General features: G+C 45.8%; 1 protein-coding gene across 1 annotated transcript in view; it reads right to left on the bottom strand.

The window, feature by feature from the left end:
- Nucleotides 1-1647: 1647 nt before the first annotated feature.
- IL20RB (interleukin 20 receptor subunit beta) overlaps nucleotides 1648-22005 on the bottom strand; it is a 39599-nt gene continuing 19241 nt past the window's right edge. Inside the window, exons 2-7 of the mRNA XM_080831553.1 lie at nucleotides 20839-20965; nucleotides 18966-19156; nucleotides 14237-14361; nucleotides 12350-12500; nucleotides 8289-8431; nucleotides 1648-3318 (exon numbers count right to left, since the gene is read on the bottom strand). Of these exons, the coding sequence (XP_080687679.1) occupies nucleotides 3211-3318; nucleotides 8289-8431; nucleotides 12350-12500; nucleotides 14237-14361; nucleotides 18966-19156; nucleotides 20839-20965 (845 nt within the window). The 3' untranslated portion in view covers nucleotides 1648-3210. The remainder of the gene's footprint in view (nucleotides 3319-8288; nucleotides 8432-12349; nucleotides 12501-14236; nucleotides 14362-18965; nucleotides 19157-20838; nucleotides 20966-22005) is intronic.

Genomic DNA, 22005 nt, shown 5'->3' with positions numbered 1-22005 from the left:
GTCATTTCAAATGTACTGACATCAGCCAATATTCTCTCTTTTTTTAAAGATTTTATTTATTTATTTCACAGACAGAGATCACAAATAGGCAGGGAGGTAGGCAGAGAGAGACAGGGGGAAGCAGGCTCCCCGCTAAGCAGAGACCCCCCCCACACACATGGGGCTCAATCCCAGGACCCTGAGATCGTGACCCGAGCCGAAGGCAGAGGCTTTAACCCACTGAGCTACCCAGGCACCCCAATATTCTCATTTTGATGTTTATATTCTCCCCACTTTGGCCAGTGGGGACCTTTTAGCTTTCAAATGCCCCGGTTTTTTCAAGCTTTGCTTCTGGCCCAGCATGTTAGGTGTTCTGAGATCGCCTCATTTTCTTCTGCCCCAGACCAGAAATGGAATCAGACATTGTTTCAAGAAACCCTGATTCCTTTGGGGAGAGAAATAGCATTAGAAACCATAATGTAGGCATCAGGATGCATTATGTGCATTATGGGGTAACATTGCTACTCATCCATTTTGTTGGGGGGGGAAGCCAGAAAAAAAATGTATTTTTAATTACATGTTTTACAAAGGCATGACTTCATTTTGATATGCTCAGTTCAGTTCTAACAACACACTGCTCCTACTCAAATTTGTGAGTTAATTAGCCTTCCCTTTAACCAATCCTGAAATCTATGCTCCTATCAAACATAATTATTTACTTGTTCTGAAAACTTAAGAGAATAGCTCCAAAAACAAACAAAAATACACTATCAATACAAACCGGACAAATACTAAATGAAGTTTCTGTTTTAGGCTACAGACTCCTAAAGATTTGGTGCCAAATTATTTTGTTCTAGAGCCACTCCTAATGTCCCCACCCCATGTGGCTGTGTAAGGATGGAACTGATGGGAGAGCTGTGGTCTGGGGGTTTTCATTCACTTTCATTTAGCTGCAACCTGCCCCCACTCCCCATTTTCTGCTCTACCTTTGCATTTTTCATAAGATTTATACACTCCCAGTATACCAGATAATTCACCTTAAAAAAGTAATTACTATCATTATTTGGTTTTGTATTATTTTGTTATTATTCTTTCTGCTTTCCCCAGTGGAAATGTTAACCTCATGGAGCAGAAGGTTTTGTTCAACTGGACTCTAGCAGCTTTCCCTGAGGACAGGGCTGAGAGGTGGGCTTGGTTCTGGGGGCAGGGGCTCTCTACGGGCATTGAGTGCAAAGATGTGTGGTCTTCCTGTTCTGTTGTAGTTATTGACTGTGCCCCTTTTCACTCCTTAAAGTGTCATAGTTTAAAGAGCCAGGTGATGGGGGTAAAAAGAGGGGAGGCCTGGGGAGTCAGGATATAAGCACTCCAGGAGGGAATAACCAGCTACAGAGGAGGGAGCCCCCTCTATGAGGAACTAGCTCAATGTCTTTGCATGGTTGGACCCCAGTAAATGCTTGTTTGGGAACTAGAATGACAACAGAATAATTGAGATAATTTTTTATATACATATATATGCCAGGAGAAATGGATAAGCACTGGGACAAATTGTGAGAGGGATTCAAGCAGGGGGAAATCAAAGGTGATTTCTGGGTTCTAGTCCTGGATAGGTGGCAGAGGGACAACAGCCCCAGGGGGGAGGGGCAAGGAAGTGGGACAAGGGAGAGTGATGACCAGTACAGTAGTATAGCCTTTATTTTTGCACACTGAAAATATGTCCAGTTTAGGCTAAATATAAAATTAACACATACTCTTCATGAAGAAATCCAACAACACAGAAGCATACAAAATGGTACAAAGGAAAGATCTTCGACTGTATCATCCTCCTGGAGAGCGCGCACCCTCTGGCTCCTTGAGACCCCACTGGGGTAGAGAGGGGGTTGTAGGCCTCTCTCTTGTAGGAGAAACACCTGGTTGAAGTAGTTACGTTGTCCCCACCTCTGGGCTGGCTGGAAGGGGTCCTGGAAGTTGGTGTGGAGACAAACCAACTCAGAGGCTCCAAAGCTGGGGGCTAAGAAGGAACGCGCACAGGCCTTGCCCATTAATCCCTTCACTTCTCAAGAGACTTAGTTCTCCATTCCTTCCCCAGCCCTGACTCTTCTTCACCTGGTTGGGAGAGGGGCAGGAAGAGGCTTCCAAAAGTGGGTCCCGGATGAACATGCTAGAAGGTACTGAGGACACCCTGAGTGAGCTGTCTTAGGGAGGAGAAGTACCCCAAGGGATTTCCTGTAAAACACCCTGACCAGGTGAGGCTTTGGCCAGCTGCACCGGTCAGGGTTCTCCTTCCCTGCCGCATCCCCTACCTGGGGTCACCCCCACAACTCCTGGCCAATGGTGGCCTTCAGGAGCCTCCCTGGACACAAGGTTGATGATGTAACCAGAATCCCAAAGACCACTTTTTTGGAAGAAACCAAAAGGGTTACCGAAGGTGACCCCTTTTTATTTTTAATTCTATACTTTAACAACAACTCTACAGGTAAAAGGAACACAGCAAACACCATGTTTATTATTAACATCCTTCTGCATTCTCCTCTCCTCATACACATACATTCTACCTGCTGCCCTCAGTGTGCGTGTGTTATTTACCCTTTACAATATCTCTTGTATGCATAGCACTGCCCATTTTCCATGGGCCTGTGACCTCCTTCTAGGTCATGTGTTGTAGCGCTGGCTGAGCCATTGACCACTGCACAGACATTTGGTTTGAAGTGAAGTCAACACTGTTGTACCCATCCTTCCTTTCCCCCTCGAGGTTTCCTTTAGGAAAGTGGCTCTCCAAGCCAACTGGTGTAAAGAGTTTTTATCGTTCTTGTTGCAATTTATATACTGCTCTGCCAAAAAGTTGAACCAATCCCAATGTACAGTGCTGCCAGTTTTCCAAATCTCTGCGAGGGCCAGAGAGATGCAGTGGTTTGACGGTTCTATGTTTAATTCCCCCTTTCTAGATGAGAAAACTGAGGACCAGAGAAACCAAGCCACTTTCTCCAGGGTCATTCAGTCAGTGAATGGCAGATAGACCTAGTTCTAGAGGTCACATCTCCTGACCCCCACTTCTTGCTTTGTCTGCCAAACCAGTCTGCTTCAGACAGTTGCCTCTAGACATGGGCACACCAGGCTCTTCTTGCTTTTCTTGTCCTCTGTCCGTGGAGGAAAACAGATACAGGGCCTTTCCCCTCATGGCTGCTGTGCTGTGCCAACCGGAGTCTCAGTTTCAGCTGCTAAAGCTGAAGGCTGCTAAAGCCAGGCCCTGAAGTGTTCCTCAGAAGACAGCACAGCTGTGGCACAGGGTTCCACTTCTTCCCTTCTGCAGCTGATTAACTTCTGGGGTGAATTGGTTATTTTCTGAAAAAATCATTTTCATTAATATTCATTAGAGGAACAGTAGCATTATATGATGGTAGAGTAGTAGCCACAATGACAGAGAGTGTTGCAAAAATCCCAGCTACCTGATCAACTTTCAAGCAGCAAAAAACCACAAAGACAATTCTAACCCCTGCTTCAGGAGGAGTGTCAGTGCGGAGCCCACCATCAATCCACGGCTGCTGGTCCAGTCAGATCCTTAGGATACCAGCTACCTAAATCTGCAGTGATTATATCTGATTATTTTTTTTAACTCTAGAGAAGTACTTTCCAGTGGAAACCTAATTTGAGCTATATATGCAAATTAAAATTCTCCAGTAGCACATTTTAAAAAGTAAAAAGAAACAGGTGAAATTAATTTTAATAATGCATTTTATTATTAAAATATTATTTTAACTTATGGTCCATATAAAAATATTAAGGAGTTTTTCAAAATCCATTGTGTACTTTATATTTACAGTGCATCTCAATTTGGACTAGCTACATTCCAAGTGCTTAATGGTCACATGTGGGGAGTGGCTACCATACTGGACAGTGTAGATCTAGAACACGAAAATAAAACATAAGCTCAGAAGTTCAGAAGGTGTGCAACTGCTGTCCCGTAGGTTAGAATAAACTTTCAAGCAAGGTTCTGTTGATTTTATTTCAATTATTTTCAACATTTAAAAATTAGGAGATTTCTCAGAAACGTTTTGATTTCTGGTTTCTCACTTAAACCTTGGGCGCCTGGGTGGCTTGGTCAGTTGGGTATCTGACTCTTGACTCCCACTCAGGCCGTGATCTCGGGGTCATGAGATCGAGCCCCACATCAAGCTCTGTGCTCAGTGGGGAGTCTGCTTGCAAATCTCTCTCTCTACCTCTGCCCCTCCCCAACACATACACACACTCTCTCTCTCTTTCTCTTTATAAAATAAATAAGTCTTAAAAAAAAAAACAAACCTTACAGATTTGGTAGCATTGGCTCGCATTTCCTCTCAGCAACAACATGCTGAAACTGAAAAATAGCTGCCTTCTTTAGCTGAAACATGTTCACCATGGTCCCCACCATCTCTCCCTATCCAATCATGCTCACTGCAGTGCACCTTTTTTTTTTCATACCTGTCTGGGCCCCAGAGGCATCTGAGCTCACAAACTCTACCTTCTATGAAGTACACAAAGCCAAACTTCAAACGACCCATTGAAGAATGACTAACTTGGGGCCATATTTATGCTTGCTACCTACATTACAGTGGACTGTGACAGCAAAAAGAGAAAGAATAAAGTGAGTCACAGAAAAGAAAGGAAGACCCCTTAGCACCAAAGCCTCTATCCCCATAAAGAAATTATGGATGAAAGACAAGGAAAAGAAATAATACTTTAAAATGGAGACTATACACTGAGCATTCTCGATATGATTTTCTTTGCATATATATTTTTGCTTTAGACTGTTACTTGGGGATATAAATTTGAATGGATAGAAAATCTTAATGGTGTATTTCAGAGTGCAACCATCACCAACTGTGAAATTATAGATGTAGACATGAAATATTTAATCCAAACAGATAAATTAAACACTTAAAAACTCAATAGGGATTTTCAAAGAATTGTCAAGGATTTCCACTTGGTAATTTCCCATGGTTTAACCGGAAAGATGCGTGGGTTTTTGCAAGGAAGGCTGGAAGATACTTTAAAGGATTATCTCTAACTAAGGCAAATGTTGAAGTGCAGCTAGGCTGTGCTAAAGTCAAGTTTGAGGCAGAGCAGAGCGTAGTGGGGATGTACAGCTCCAGAATCTGTTTGGGTGTAATGGATACTCGTGATCAATTTCTCATACGGCACTGTGGGAAATACATATACTCAGAGAGATTGTCCACTTAATAAATTAAGGGAGAACCAATAAAAATGAAAAACCTTATGGAAAGAAATGATAATGTAGGGAGGCTGGTAAAGATAACAGAAAAGCAAAAGCTAATCTAATCAAGGGTAATGGTATCTATCTTCCACAGATTAAAGTGGCCGCTTCTGGTCTCCTCTAAAATTGGTTTTGTCCAAAAGCTATGTTTAGGGTGTGGCTTGTAATCCATTAGGATCCCTAGGAGCTCTTGCCATTTGAGGGCTCTTCTTGTGCACCCGAAATTCTCTAAGCAAATGACCCTTCACATGGTTTTCTCCCTAGCTCTTTGCTCTGTCCCTTGCTCTGGGTCCTGGAAGGATGCTAGTGCCCCTGATCCTGAGGCAGGGAAGAACCTCTGCTGGGCTGCTGAATGTGCACCTGAGAGAGGAAAAATGCAAGAGGATGTTAGGAATGGAACACCCTGTGAAAAGAGGGTAAGCATGAGTAGCTGAGTTGAGAGTCACCACAAAAGGTGACTAACTGATGGAGTTAGGCTGAATTTTTTCACCACATGTGGAAAAGAAGGGCTTGTGACCACCTCAGCCATGGATGCTCCCCTCCCATGATCATTTTGGGTTGGTCCGGGACTGCTGCAGTGGAGGAGTCCCAATCAGACCAATCCTCCTACAGATAATAATTTTAAAAACTGGTCAAGCGTCACCTTGGTGGCTTAGTTGTTAAGTGACTGCCTTCGGCTCAGGTCATGATCCCAAGGTACTGGGGTCGAGCCCCACGTTGGGCTCCTCGCTCAGTGGGAAGCCTGCTTCTCCCCCTCCTCAGGCTTATGCTCTCTCTCACTATCTCTGTCCCTCTCAAATAAATAAATAAAATATTTTTTAAAAATAAAAATAAAAATAAATTTTAAAAATTTTAAAAATAAAATTTATTTTATAAAAATAAATATTGGTGAGTGCTATGAAGCGTGTAAACCTGGCAATTCACAGACATGTACCCCTGGGGCTAATAATACATTATATGTTAATTAAAAAATAAAAAATTTAAAAAAATAAAATAAAAATAAAAATGAATAAAATAAAAACTGATCAGAATATAAAATCAACTTCCTTAAGGCATTGCCTAGCAACCAAAAGTTGACACTTGGAAGGCGGTCACGTCCTGGGTGAGTTTCACAGTTCCTTGTTCGAGGGCACGTCTCTCTCTTCGTGCCACAACACTGACAAATACCGGTACAAACATAAAAGTCAGAAAGTGAGAGGATCAGGGTTAACTGTTAATGGACTAAACATTCCAATTAAATGGCAGAGATTATTCGAAAGGATTTATATTTAAAAAAATTTTTAAGACCAACATATGCTGCTACAAGAGACATACTTTAAATATGAGGACACAGATACGTGTAGAATAAAAATATGGAAAGAATATATGTCACACAAACAGTAAACAGTGGAGAGCAATATTGATAGCAGGGTAAGGAATAGTGCCAGAGATAAAGAGGGACATTTCGTGATGATAAAAGACTCAAGTACTGAAGAAGACCTGGGAACAATCCATGCAACCGAAACAGAATCGAAACACATGAAGGAAAAATTGACAAACGTAGAAACAGACACATCCACACTCCTGGCTAGAGATTATGTGTTTTCCCTCCCAATGACTAATAGAGGTCTACCAAAATCACTGAACAGGATCATCAAACACTTTGACCCAACTGATATTTATAAAACACTACTCCAACAGATGGAGAATACACACCCTTTAATGGTCCTGGCAACTTTGAGCCCTGGGGTTCTTGAAGAAGGGGGAAAGGCCCACCCCGCCCCGCTGTGTTCACCACACCACGGTGCCTTCCCAGTTAGCAATGAACACTGAATCATTCAGAGAGGCTGGCAGGGCGCTGATGAAATGCACATTGGTAAGCAATGATGGAAGAGGAAAAACGAAACGAGTTGATGTACGTCAAACCTAAGAACAATGCCTGGTGAGAGGGTGGTGGGGTTATGGACATTGGGGAGGGTATGTGCTATGGTGAGTGCTGTGAAATGTGTAAATCTGGAGATTCACAGACCTGTACCCCTGGGGATAAAAATACATTATACGTTTATTTAAAAAATTGAAAATTAATTAAAAAAAAAAAAAGAACAATGCCTGGTGCTTAACTCTGCACTAGCATCAGCTAAAGGTAGGACTCCATACAAGTGCCGGAAGGAGAGAGCAGGCGTTAGGATAGCAAGGTGAAGGCGTGTCCTGAGAGAGGGTCACGGGGAGGATTACTCCCCTGTGCAGGGAGAACACAGCCTGCACTCCTCAGGGCCATGAAGATATCACAAGAGTGACTCCTTCCAGAGTGACCCCAGGCTGATAAGGAACTGGGGGACATTCTGATTCTAGCTGCCTCTGAGAAGCCGACTGCAAACTCCTCTTCCCAGGAGAGAACTGTGAGAAATCCCTGCCTGACAGGGATGGGATTGGTTTTGTTTGTTGTTACTTTGTTTTCTTTTGTCCTGCTTTAAGTATTGAGGTCTGGGGATGGATGGAGGGCACAGGAGGTAGGAAAATGGAACAAAGGGAGCTGTTGGAAGACTGCTTTTGCTTTTCTCCCACCCTGGGGTGGGCATAGGACCTGTCTGCACTGGAGACTCAAACCTGTGGCCCAGTGTCCCTGGTGCATGCTTCACACACATGCACTTTGCCCTGGGAACCAATGAGGCTCTTGGCATATTAACTGAGTATGCTGGGTTGGAACATACTACTGGATGTAGCTGCTGTTTTACTTATGGCAAGAGACTGAGAATCCTTGCAGGCCAGTCTAGAAGAGGAAGGCTGCACGTGACTCGAAATGCCAAGCATCCTGGCTGGTATAACACACCTGCTGTCTTGGCAGTGCCCGGTCCTAAGGGCAAGTGCCAGTGGCCTGACGGGAGCCTGAGGAAGGTCACCACTCCCCGGAGAAGGGGCTTCTCTCCCAGCCCCACTGATTAGAAGTGAATCCCTATAAATCCTTTTCCCTTCTCTTTGTGCAAATACTTGTAAAGCCACACAAAGTACGTGTCAATACCAGACTAAGGCTCAAACTACAGCTGGTCAGCGTCATGCCGAAAGGAAAAAAGAAGAGCATTACCAAGGTGTCGGGGAGCACCACCACGGGGCAACAGGAGTACCGGAGCAGCCGGCCCATTTTCCAGATGGAAAGGGGCACCACCACAAGGATGAGCATGAAGCCAACAAACGCAAACAGGGCCAGCGCCAGGGGGAGGGTCTCTCCTGGAAATGAAAAGATAAGGGCAGGCTTAGGAGACAATAGTGAAGATGAAGTTACCCATCCCGGCCTCTCTTGCTCTCCTGGAGCTGGCTCTGCACGCCGGCCAAGACGGCAGATGTCAACATCCTGAGATATGATATATGCCTTAGTGACGAAAATTATCGCCATTAAAACCATTTTTTTAAGAATACAGATGAAGGCGTTGCTTCCAGAAAGCCCCAGGGAAGATTGCGATCTTTTTCTTGGGAAGTGAAAGGGAGGAGCATCATGTGTTGAGCCACTCCTTGTGTTAGCACGTACCTTGGCGCAGCTGCCTGGAGGAAGGCAGAGTGCCAGGACCCAGGCAGGATGAGGGGGAGGTGCCGGAAGAGAACAGCCCAGAAGGGAGCTGGGTGGTAACTGAAAACAAAATGTGTTTCACAATTTGCTCTTGGCATTGACTCACGTTGTGGAGGAAAATCCTGACTTCAGACACCAGTCACGTTGTAACTGCGATATATCGAGCCCCTATTATCATTATGTTTCCCCAAGGTCACACAGGTCACGCTGGCTCCAAAACCCAGGGTCAGCCTACTAAGTCAAAATATCAGAAAGTGCCTAGTGCGAGCATCTGGAGATACAGACGGGGTTACAGGTTATGTTCCCATCTCTCTGCTCTATGTAATGTGGAACAACTCCTGCAGTCCCCAAGGTCAGACAGCTCACCCACCATGTGAAGAGCGGCACAGCCCAGGAGGCTGCAGAAGATGGTGACATCACATAGGTGGCGGGGGCCCTGTACTCCTTTTCAGTGCTTTTGGACAATACTTCGGCAGTACACACCAAGAGATAAACAAACATCCATACCCTTTCATTTACTTCTCTGAGTGGCTTCCAAAAAGTAATTTCGAGGAAGGAAAAAATTATATGCATAAAGCAGTTCCTAGCAACATGTGGACTAGGGCGACAGCGTCAAAGCAACCTGTCTCTCCACCCAAAGTGGCAGACCTCCCCCTCCAGATGTGCTCTGGTGTGCATTGTTCATAGCACGGACCACCAAGTGAAACCATCTCGTTTGTTTACTGGTTTGTAGCCTGTCTCCCCAGCTAGAGGATAAGCTCCTATGAGACCAGGGACTTCCCTGCTGCATCCCAGTGAGGAGGCCAGCATTTGGCAGAGTCAATGCTCAGTAAGTAGTCACTGAGTGAATGAATCAATCAATCAATGAACATCATCATCAAAAGCAAGCAGAAATGACCTAAAACATAGAAATGATCTAAATACCCCCTGATAGATGGTTTAACATATTATGAGATATCAGCATAGCAGTTTAAGAAGTCAGCTATTGAAACAGGAATTGGGATATACACAAATTTGTTCACAATGTAGTGGTAAGACTGGAAAGCAGAGAGTATATCTATTAGTAGGAGGATGGTTACATATATTTTGGCACATTGATAAATTCACTTATTATGCATCTTCTTAAAAATGAGGTTGTAGGGGCGCCTGGGTGGCTCAGTGGGTTAAGCCGCTGCCTTCGGTTGGGTCATGATCTCAGGGTCCTGGGATCAAGTCCCGCATCTGGCTCTCTGCTCAGCAGGGAGCCTGCTTCCCTCCCTCTCTATCTCTGCCTGCCTCTCTGCCTACTTGTGATCTCTCCCTGTCAAATAAATAAATAAATAATCTTTAGGAAAAAAATGAGGTTGATCTACATATACTAACATGAAAGGATGTTCACAATGTACTTCTAAGTGAAGAAAAGCAAGCTGCAGAATGGCAAGCCCAGTACAGTCCCATTTGTGCCTGTGAGCATTGGTATCACACAATGATGGGAAGATTAAATGTCAAACCTGCCAGAGGAAACCTCCTGAGTGGTGTGGGGGAGAATGGAGAACATGGACCTCTCACTTTACATACTTCTGTGTTATTTGAATTCTTTTTTTTTTTTTGAGATTTTATTTTTTTTATTTGACAGAGAGAGAGCACAAGCAGAGGGAGTGGCAGACAGAGGGAGAGGGAGAAGTAGACTCTCCGCTAAACAGGGAGCCTGACCATGGGGCTTGATCCCAGGACCCCAGGATGGTGACCTGAGCTAAAGGCAGATGCTTAATGACCAAGCCACTCAGGCACCCCTGTGTTGTTTGAATTCTTTAACAAACTTGGCTTGAAAAGTAGTATAAAATAGTAATCAGAAAACCCACATGGAAATGGGATGAATGTGATATTTGTAAAAAAGCAAGCACACTGTGTGTGTGCAACACGACTACAATGTGTGTCTACACATGGACAGTGATAGAACAATCACACCACCTTGCAGAGCAATTTGGGAAGAGCAGTCCAAATTCAAATGTGTATGCCTCTGACCAGCAAGCAGCTCTACTTCCAGGAATTTATCCTTCAAATATACATACACCGGCAAAATGATCCATGTACATGGTAATTAATTAAAGCATTGGTTATAAGAGCAAAATATTGGGAAAAATGAAACTCCCATCAATAAAGGACTTGTTAAATTTGTTATCCATCCACACAACTATATACTATGAGGTTGTAAAGAAGGATGAGAAAGTTCTTTATCCATACTGAAAAATCTATAAGATATATAAAGCAAAAAGGATAACGTCCAGAACAATTGCATAGAATATGCTGCCATTTGTGCTAAAGAGAAGGGAAATACATATAGAAATATTCTCATTTACCTGTTATGCATTTAAAAATCTTTAGAAGGATGTGGTGCCTGAGTGGCTCAGTCAGTTAAGCATCTGCCTTCTGCTCAGGTTATGCTCTCAGGGTCCTCGGATTGAGCCCTGCATGGAGCCCATATCTGGCTCCCTGCTCAGTGGGGAGCCTGCTTCTCCCACTCCCTCTCAGCTCCCCCTACTTGTGCCCTCTTGTTCTCTCTAAAATAAATAAATAAAATCTTAAAAAAAAAATCTTTTGGAGGATATACAAGAAGGTAATACCAAGGGGGGAGAGGCTGGAATTGCAAAGATGGGGAAGAATAGAAGGGAGAGTTTCCACAGGTATCTTAGATATTTTTTGAATCATATGAAAGTACTAAATTTTTTAAATAATAATTTCTTAAAGATGAAAAGGTTATACACAAAAATGTCAGTGGTTTTTGAGCACATCATAGATATGGGGTTTGGTTTTGTTTTTTTCAAGGGACTTTTGAACACTATGGGGTCTTAGACTATAAAAAATTCAAGGGATGGGGCACCTGGGTGGCTCAGTCGGTTGCACATCTGATTCTTGCTTTCAGCTCAGGTCATGATCTCGGGGTACTGGGATGGATCCCCATGTCAGGCTCCACTCTGAGCACGGAGTCTGTTTTGGATTCTCTCGCCCTCTCCCTCTGCCCCACCTGTTCAGGCCCTCTCTCTGTCTCTCTCCAAAATAAATAAATCTTATGAGTGAATGAATGAATGAATGAATGAATATTAAAAACTGAAGGGAGAAAAATTAAGTCAAACAGGAGGTCTCTGTAGACTTTGCACCTAGTCCCTTCCAGCAGAAAGCAGCAGTGACATACAGCGGTGGATGGGGGTGGGGTACCTAGGAGGGGACCTAGCCCTCCTTGCAAGGTCTGACTCTCAGACCCCTGGCTGCTTCTCTGGCACCCTAGTCCAGTCTGGTTCCCAGGCCACTGCCATCAGGGTAAACCAGTCTTGCAACATCTGGCCTCAGGCCTAGGGGACTTTCAGAAGGAAAGTGTTCCACACAGCTGCTCAAGGGACCCCAGCCAGCCCTAGGGTCAACTCTCGCCTCGAGGGTAATTAGAGGAAAGCACACTTTCATCACAGACACCCTCCCGGCTGGGGAGCAGGTAAGTGAACCCTAGGGGAAACTCAGAAGCAAATGTCCCCAGCGGGCAGTCAACCATCCACCAGGAGGGGTTGTGGCCTGTGCTGGTCTCCAGGAAACAGGCAGGCCATCCGTACCTTGCACTTTGACACACTCCGCCTGGCTGAAAGGGCTGTGCCTCCCGATGGCCTTCACGAACGTCCGGACCTTCACACAGTATGCGACTCCGGGTTCCATGGTTTCCAGGTGCACTGGAATGCCCCTGCTCCTTACCACTTTGACATGTTCCTTGAGGAAACCAGAAAACAGTTACAGCCTGGGGGAAGCAGGACAGCAAAGGGCAGAAAGAGCCAAGGAAGGGAAGTTCTAGGTATTTCCTTTCTGGGATGCATAGTGAATGTTCCTTCTCATTCGTACATTCATTCATTCATTCACTCTTATTTATTTATTAAGCACCTCCTACATGCCAGTTTCTATTGTAGGCCCTGAGGTATACAGCACTGAACAAAGCAAAGTCCCGGCTCTGATGGAGCTTGCTTGCGGGGAAACAGACCCTGTGTGACACACGGCAGGGGGTGATGGGGCTGTAAAACAAAAGACAGCAGGGCAAAGTGTAGGATGAGGAGGAGGCACTAAGCAGAATGGTTAGGGAAGTCCTCTCTGATGGGTCACATTGGCACAAACACCTGAAGGTCAGAGCTCTGATGAGCCTGAAGGCTTGGCGTGGCCAGTGCTGCCACGGAGATCAGTGCACAGTAGCAATGCGGCCAGTGGGGTTTGTCTCCTCTTGCATTCATCCATTTACCCACCTGTCCATCCATCTGTACTCCCCTCTACCTCCACCCACCCACGGAAGCCTGTGCTCCACATCTGAACCTGTGGAGGCTTGTCTGGGCTGAGCCCCAGTGACTCAGGGTACATGCTCCTCTCTCAGCACTGGCCCTGCCTGTTACCAAGGGTGGGGAGTGGGCTCCATCCCAAGAATCTAAGCAAGCTGTATGCTCCCTCCTGCCCGCGTCCTGATCTGTCCCCCACACTACTCCATCTGGCTGGCTGGCAATGTCCTGTCCTACTGCTGGGCCCTGACCCCGCAGGAGTAAATACCGGAAACCATTGTTATTGCTTGCCCCAGCTACATATTTCACCTTTCAGGGGAAGCTACCCAAACCATTGTCCCTCGTGAGGAGGTGGTGACATGTGTTTTGTCCCCCGCATAGTGCTTATGAGGTCAGGGGGTAACCTAGGCCTGCTCTGTTCATAGATTCTGTGAAATCCCCTTACTGCATCCTATCCAGACTCATAATAAAGCCCATTTTCCTTGGGCTGATGGGAGTAGCCTTTGCAAATCACCTTGGACTGGGTCTCCAATGGGTCTGGTATCCCTCAGTTCCTGCTCAAGCCCTAGCCCTTCTGTTTGTTTGGCCATTCACTCCGGGAGTGTGGACATCCCAGTAGGCAGCCAGCTATCCCACAGGAGGTTGGGGCAGTGCCCCATCAAGGCATTCTGGGTGGCCAGCTGGCTGATAATTTGGTTTATTCACAAGCCACCTCCAGCTCCTTTATCCGCCCTCCCTTCTGCACCCTATCCAGACACACACCCTCAAGAGGTTTGTGCCAGTTTCACATGCTTTTGAAATCATCTAGCTGATCTGGAACACCCTGGTCTGCTGCACCTAAAGCTGCCAGGGAGAATGGCTGAGAAGCCAGGCTGAGGAGGAAGAAGAAATGAACTGAAAGATACTGTGGATCATACCATGTTCGACTTTAGAACTAAGAGGCAACCCCCACACTTCAGCAAATCTGGCCTGAGCCTGGGGTGGACCCAGGCAATTCTCTGAATAGGAGGCTCTAGGATTGTCAGTGTGCTCCCATCTCTCCTTTCCCACCCTGCACCCAAGCCTGCCTGTGCTCAGCCCACCCCTATTCAGTGAGCACTTCAAGGGACAGCTTTCCTCACCCACCTCTCAGAGGTCTGTGACTCCTTCCCCGAGGCCTGACTCCAAGGCCAAGGTTGGAAGTCTCACCTTGGCACCGGGCTCCCTCCTCCAGTAAGCCACGAGGAACTCAAACTGGGGCCCCAGATCTTCCAGCTTAATAACCAGGTGGAAGCCGTCCTTGGTGACCTCCATCACAGGTGGTGTGAGGATGGCTGTTGGTAAGACAGGGGGAGAATCAAAGCCGGTTCCAGACAGGACTGGTTTCTGTCCTGAGAGACTAGAACCAAGTCATCAATAGAAATAGGCAGGGGTGTTAGGGAAGTCAGGGGTGGTGGATGTAACTTCCCAGCATGCAGAAGCTGTACCATCATCCTCCTTATCTGAGGTTTTGCTTGCTGGGGTTTCAGTTACCTGTGATCAGGAGGGAAGCAGATGGTTCTCCTTCTGATATATGATCAGAAGGTCAGTACACAGTGCCTGCATCATTCCCCCGACTCCTGCCGTAGGCATTTTACCATCTCACATTATCACAAGGAGAAGGACAGCCAGTACAGCACAGTAAGATAACTTGTAGAGAGGAGAGCACATTCATGTAACTTTTCTTACAGTGCATTGTTATAACTGTTCTTCTATTATTAGTTATTGTTATTAATCTCCTCCTGTGACTAAGTTATAAATTCAACTTTATCATAAGTATATATGTATAAGAAAAAAACACAGGATATATAGGATTTGGTACTATTCTCAATTTCAGCCATCCCCTGGGGGTCTTGGAATATATCCCCTGTAAATAAGGGGGACTACTGTATACCAATACTCTCTTTTATTCAGCAGGTGTTCAGTAAATGCTTTTTGAATGATGAGCAAATTTTTTTTTAATGACAAAGACTTAATACAATTCTCTTTTTTCACTCTTTGACCATAATAAAGTCCTCTGCTCCTTCTTCAGGAGGCACATATACTCAAGAAAAGTGACTGAACACTCAGGTAAACATCTCTTTTTGTCTTAAAATTGTGTAACTCACACTCCTCTTTTTACTTTTTTGGCAGAGATTGTTCCTCACCTTGGCTCATCTAAGTGAGCAGATGCTATTTCTTAATGCTTGCCAAACACCTGCATGAGCTCAGGTCTCTACTGAACAGTTGGGTCCTTTCTTCGCCCCTTAGGAATGAACATACCTGCAGGGACATGTGTATCACTGTAGCTCAAAGAGATCAGTGATATATACTGGCTGCTGATAATTTTCAAGCATTAGGAAATGAGCAGCCTGAGAATGGGCTGGCCATTCTATCCTTGGTCCAATAATGTTTCACTTAATATTTCTAATGGGGATGTTGGAAAGTCAGAGGGCTTCACAAATTCCAATAATCAACTCTAGAAATTAAAGCTTCAGATAAACACCCACATTTCACATTGTTGGAATCCCAAACAGGGAGACCAGCAGTCCCTGTGGATTCTTTCCCATCAGCAGACCAAGAACAGAAGGGCACACACAGGCAGCCTCCAGTCCCCGGCTACTGAGGATGGATCCATACTTGCCTGTCAGATCTAAGCACTGCAGGACCAGAAGGGCCACCCCAATGGTTGGCCTTGGCTTGGGAAGTACAGTGGGCTGTGTTCTGGGCTAAATCCCCGGCACTGGAGTCAGTGGATACTCAGAGGAAAAGCAGTTCCTGGAGGGAGTTTTTGGAGAGCAAAGCATTTCCTGGCATTTGAAGAGCTGCCTGGACAGGAGACAGGAGAACTGGAAAAGTCAGGGACCAACTGTGCCAAACATAACCAGGTCAGAAGCTTCAGTTTTAAGTAAGCATGACTAAAACCGGATTCTCTCTTCTCCAAATGTATTGAGAATAGAATTAAAGAAAATGGCCTAAAGTCATTCCAGTTCAGAGGAAAATTTTTGACACTGTTAGGACAGGAAACTCTGTTCCTGCAAGCTTGGGAAGGCACACACTATTCCTGTTGTTCACATGATGGAACTGAGCCTCAGAGAAGTTATGTGACTTGCCCAGAGTCACACAGTGAGCGGCCAAAATTTGAGCCCATGTCTTTCCACATTTCTAGACTCAGCTGCATGGGGAATTTAGCCTCCATAGGAGCAGATCTCAAAGCCAGCTATCCATGAGAACCATCTCAGGAAATTTGCAAACTCCCGGTCACAGAATGCACACGCATCATTTACAATAGAATCCCTGGGGATGCGCCCCAGACAGGTGGTTCTAGACTCTGCTGTGCCTGGGATGTGTAACCAAGGTGAGGAAACTCTGCTCTCAGCAAGGCTTCCCTTGAAGAGGAGGAGAGCCTTTCCAGAAGAGCCTTAAAACAAGATTTTTCACATGCCTGTGGAGAAGTTGGTGTGGCCTTTTTCACAGACAAAAGAACAGATGCAATGCCCTTTTAGGAGTCACAACTCCATCCTCATTCCGTAGCTAACTCTGTCTGCGCCAGGATCCCACAGAGTATCTTCTACCTTCTGGTGCAGGTGCAGAGGCTCCTTCCTGTTCCTCAGCTTCTCCTGCAGTAAGACCCCTTCCTGTTTATACTGGTCTTCTCAAGCACACACCCTGCCCATGTAGTTTTATAAGCACTTTATCTCCATCTGACCTGTACCTTCCTTTCCAACAATGGCTGCCTATTCCCAGCAGTCTGGGCTGGAGCCCCAGGCTCCCAGGAGCAGGAGACAGGTGGTTCCGGGAGCTGCTGGGGCACTGCACCCTCCAGTGCCCCCCAGCCTCCCCCGGTGCCTCACACTGGGATTCCACTGCCTCCACTCTACCCTCTCAGTGCCTGGGGAAAGAAGCCCGGGCAGAGAAACCCACATTTGGCACCAAAATTCCCATTGGTATCCCATTCTGGTGGTCCCACTCCTGCCCCCACCTCTTCCCTCCTCTGCTCTGAGGCTCTTGGTTCCAAGCATCCCTTGGGCAATAATAAGAGAACACTTACCAATAGCTGAGAGCTATGATAGGACAGCACTGCCCTGAACAGTTACACATTTCACCTTTTATAGTGCCCACAACCACCCAGCGAGGGTCTTCCTACAGGTGAGGAGGCAGGCAGTCAGCTATCAAGTGGCTGAGCTGGGATTTGGATCATACCTGTCTGACTCCAGGGGATCAACTTCCCCTTCAAATCTGTCTTCATCTTCTTCAGCCCCTTCCAGCTTGGGCTCCCTAACCTTCTGAATCTTCCTGGTTTCTACCCAATCTTATACAGTGTCCAGTAACCTTTGACTTACCCTATTACTGTTATTTTATAATTACTATTATTGGCTGTCCCAAACCTTCCTTTGTCCTCACTCTCAGCAGAAGAACTTTAGCTGCATCAAGAAAACAGAGATCATCAAAGGCCTCTCCCTTGCCTTTCCCAGAACTCCAACCTGGTCGCATTTTTGTCTGTACCTGTCTCAGAAGAGGACCTGCCTTGACCCTTCCCCTCTCCACTCAATATTCTACCTAGCAGCCTCACCACCATCCCCCTAATATTCCATGAAGCCATGTTCCCAAAGACCCATTCAGGGCCCTCCTTCAGGCCTAGCAGCAACCCCTCTCCCCTCCATGACGCTACTTGCTGGGCCACCAATGGGTGCCCTTCCCTCCATTCACTTTTTAAACCCTGAGTTCTCCCAGGATTCTGTCCTGAGTTCTCTTTGTCCTCATAACTCGTCCTTGGACAATCTCATATGATTCCAAGCCTTTAGCTATTAATTTACTGTTGTATCTGATCTTGGCATGTCTGAGCCCCAAGGCCTGATTTCTAGCTGCCAAACAGACATCTGCAGCATGGTCTTGTAGGAGTCTCGATCGCAAAGAGCCCAAAGCCAGGAGTGTCTCCTATTCCTCCTGGGTTCCCTGTCTTGGATGACAGTCTCACCGACCACAACTAGAAGCTAGATACCATCATTGTCTCTCCCTACTCCATCTCCCAAAACTTGTTCCCAAGCTCTGTCCTTTCTGACTCAGCCATGTCTCTCAAATGTGTCCTCTCCTTCTTGTCCTGTCCCTCACTTCTAGGATCAAGACCAGTCTTGGCTGAGCTGGAATGACAATGCCCTCCTCACTCTTCTTCTGCCTTGCAGACTTGTCCTACTTTGGTTCACTTTCCACACAGCATTCCGAGTGATCGGTGCAGAAGACAGACCAGGCCTAAACCCTCTCTTCTTCCATGACTACCCTCTACTGATTTCAACAAGTTTCATGTCAAAGCCCTTCACCATGTGACTAGCCCTTACTCCTGCTCTTCCCCAAACACACCTTTTTACACACTGACCATTGCTTGCACTCTGCCATATTTGGCCACGCATCTGGATTCTACCCATACTTATTTCCTCAATCATTTTCCAGGTACTATGACTGTAGAAAAGTTATTTATTTCCCAGTGACTGTTTCTGATGAGTCTAATAAAGGTATAGATCCTATTGCACAAAGAAGCTGCTCACACAGGCAACAAATATGAGGTTAATGAGGCACCAGATAGGAGGCAATGTAAAATTTATCAAGGTACTATCGAGGTAGGAAGAAGCAGTCCTAGCTCCACCTCCCCACCTCAGAACAGCTTTCCTTCTGTGTTACCCACCACCTGCAGACCCCAACAGAGAGAGTCAGGGTTGACTTCCAAAGTCTCTTTCAAAATGAAAGGGCATGTGGGAAGCAGCTGGTAATTTTTTAAATGGACCAGTTAGGATTGTGTGTGTTTATGGTACACTGGGTTTACAAGGCCAGTTTGATGCTAACAAGAATCCTGAAAGTCTCAGTGAATTTGATTCCTGAAGGTGAGGCCAGTGGGGTTGGGGGAGTAAAAAGAGAAGCAGCTTACTTGAGTTTCGGTTAAAAGGATGCTGCAGGGTGCTCCAGGCTGAGGTCTGTGAGCCGAGGCTGGCCCTGACACGGAGGTTGTATGGCACAGTAGCAGTGATGTCATCAGTGATGTCACATTCAGGATCTTTGGTGGGTGAGCCCCAGCTGCTGGGGATCCAGATGTGACTCATGTACAGGCTCTCATACTCTCTGGCCAAGGAAAGGAGGGCACAGTGTCACACCAGTCCTTTTTACCCAGGCTCTGTGACAGGTGCAAGTAACTGCCTCATTCACCCACTTTTTATGGGTCAGCGAAACAAGCATTTGCTCCACATTCCAGTTCCTCCACTTTCTTCCCTCAACAACCATCCATTCTTTCTTAGTCCTTTTAATACAGAACAAGGGAATGTACGTGTAAACCCCAGTCTGTCCTGGCCTCTCCACTCTGCAGCACCCCCTCAATCTCAGCTGCTGTCATCCCTGGCCTTGTTGTGGTCTCCTCACTGATCTTCCAGCTTTGACTCCTGCCATTCTTCAAACCACTCATCACTCAACAGACAGTGACATTTCTCTCCTTAGTGGCTTCCAAAGCACTCAAAATGGAATATAGACTCTTTCTTGTGGACTGTAAGACTCTCTGGCCTTCTCTCTCACTCTTCCCCTAAACACGATATTCCCTCTACATGGCCTCCTTGCCATTCCTCCCACGTGCCAAGCTCTTGTTCCCTTAGGAACTTTGATGGCCTGTTTACTTGTCAAATGTTCCACCCCTGCTGTTGCACATTGGTTGGCTCCTCCTGTCCTTCAGATACCAGCTTAAAAATCAGCTCCTCAGAAAGACCTTCCCTGACCACCTAATTTTTTTTAATTTAAATTCAATTACCCAAGGTATAGTACGTCATTAAATTTTGATATAATGTTCAATGATTCACTAGTTCAGTACAACACCCAGTGCTCATCACACCTGATCACCTAATTAAAAGGAGCCTCAGTGTCGACCCTCTATCTCATCAGCCTTTAGCTTCCTCTTGCACAGAATACTATCTGAAGCCACTTAGAACAGGGCTGCCCAATAGAACATGTTCTATATTACAGTTGTTCACTATGGTATCACCAGCCACACGTGGCTATCAAGAACTTGAAGTGTGACTAGTATGACTAAGAAACAGACACTTTAATGTAATTTTACTTAATTTAAATTTAAATAGCTATCTGTGTCGTGTGCTGCCACACTAGAGAGTGCAGACCTAGTGTATTTATTTCTTTCCCTTTTTACTGTCTGTCTTCTCTTCTAAATGTAAGCTCCCTATAGCTAAGAACTTTGTCTACTCTACCCCTGAGCCCAGAGGAACGTCTACACACATAAGTGCTCAGTTTGTATTTACTGTTCATGAAACAGATTGAGCGCCTTCTGTGTCCCCGTCCCTCCTCAACAGCTCTCAGAGCCTGGACACCTGGAAAAGAGCAGAGCCTGCTTAGTCCCAGGTCCAGCTGACCTTTAAGGTCATGATTTATTTTGGTTCCTACAGGCATGCTCCGATTCAGGAAAACTGGTCTCCCCCCACCTCCAAAGGATCTGCATCTCCAGTGATTTATCCACCTCAAGTCAGAATCAAACTCGTAACATTTTCTTTAGGATTAGACGGTTGGCTCACTGTTGAAAAGAACCTGTACCAAAATGTGTTTATACACACTTACATTCCCAGAGAGTTCAGTGTCAAATCCACAGGACAGCTTTCCTTGCTTCTTCAGCTGTCTCAATGCCCAGGCAGATCATGGGAAATAACCTGTCCCTGGCCTCACAAAGTCCCCTTAAGCTCTGGAATGAGGACTGTAAATCCAGGAATCAACTATTCTTTAAAGGGAGAAAAGTTAGAAGCAAAATAACTTACCCCTGGTACTCGACAAAATAGTGTATTATTTCTCCAGGCACAGCCACTGGGCTCCACATCAAGAGATGCTTCATATTGGTTGATTGTACAGAGAGGTTCTGAGGGGCAGGCAGGACAGCCACTCCATCTGGGATTGAATCATTTAGACAGGCTGACATGTGGGCTCATATCAGAGGAATGACACAGCTTCAAATCAGTTTCTAGTGAAAGGCCTCACATATTAATGAATCAGAAACAATTCTAATTTCATCATACTTGTGTTGATGCTAAATTTTTGCTATCATCATTATAATTCTGCCTTTGGTAATTAATGGCATATTAACATCAATAATAATAATGACTAATATTATGAGTACTTACTATGTTCTATCTAGGCCATGTGTTAGATTGTTACATGATTATCTCATTTATCTTCATGATCACAGTGGGAGGTAAGGACCATTGGTTTCCCCATTGTACAAATGAGAAAATTGAAGCACATTATTTAAACTTTTATGTCAGACCCACCTAGATGCAGGCCTTGACTCTGCCACTTGCTATCCATGTGACCAAAGCCATGCAGGCTCCTGCCACTTTCTCATTACCTCCTTCTCCTGCTATTGCCATCCTCAGGTACCAAAACACATCCCTTCACATCCCCCAAGAAGCCAAATGGAGCATCAGATGCCAGCTGGGAAGTGCAGGCTCAGGTCTTTGTGGAAGGAGTCCAATCCAGAAGGGCACCACCCCCAGCAGACCGCAGGACCCTAAGCCAGCTGGGCCCCACGCATGTCCTCACACAGGTGTATGTGGTGTGCCCTGAGTGTGCCCCAGAGTGGTCTATGGTTCATGCAGTATCAAAGAGAACTGTAAAAGTGAACCTGCCCTCCTGAGGAGGTGGGCAGTCCTGGGGTCGATCCTTGCATGCATCCCAGGGTGTAGCCTGGATCTTCTGCTATGGTCTTTCTCCTCCCACTTCTACACACTTCTCTTTTAATGCCTAACACCTGCCTTCCTTTGCTGTTACAACTGTAGTGATAACATCAATAAGAGTGTGGGAAGAACGGGGGCACTCACCCGGGCCTTTTCATCTCCGTGCCTGCCTCCAGATTGGCACCTGTAGTTCGTTATCAAGCCCTGTGACCACGAGGTCACATGGGGGCTCCTGGGTATATCCCGCCTAATGCC

This window comes from Martes martes (genome assembly GCF_963455335.1).
Source record: "Martes martes genome assembly, contig: scaffold_171, whole genome shotgun sequence".
Lineage (NCBI taxonomy): Eukaryota > Metazoa > Chordata > Mammalia > Carnivora > Mustelidae > Martes > Martes martes.
The sequence above is the reverse complement of the archived record's forward strand: the minus strand, read 5'-3'. Positions and strand labels throughout refer to the sequence as shown.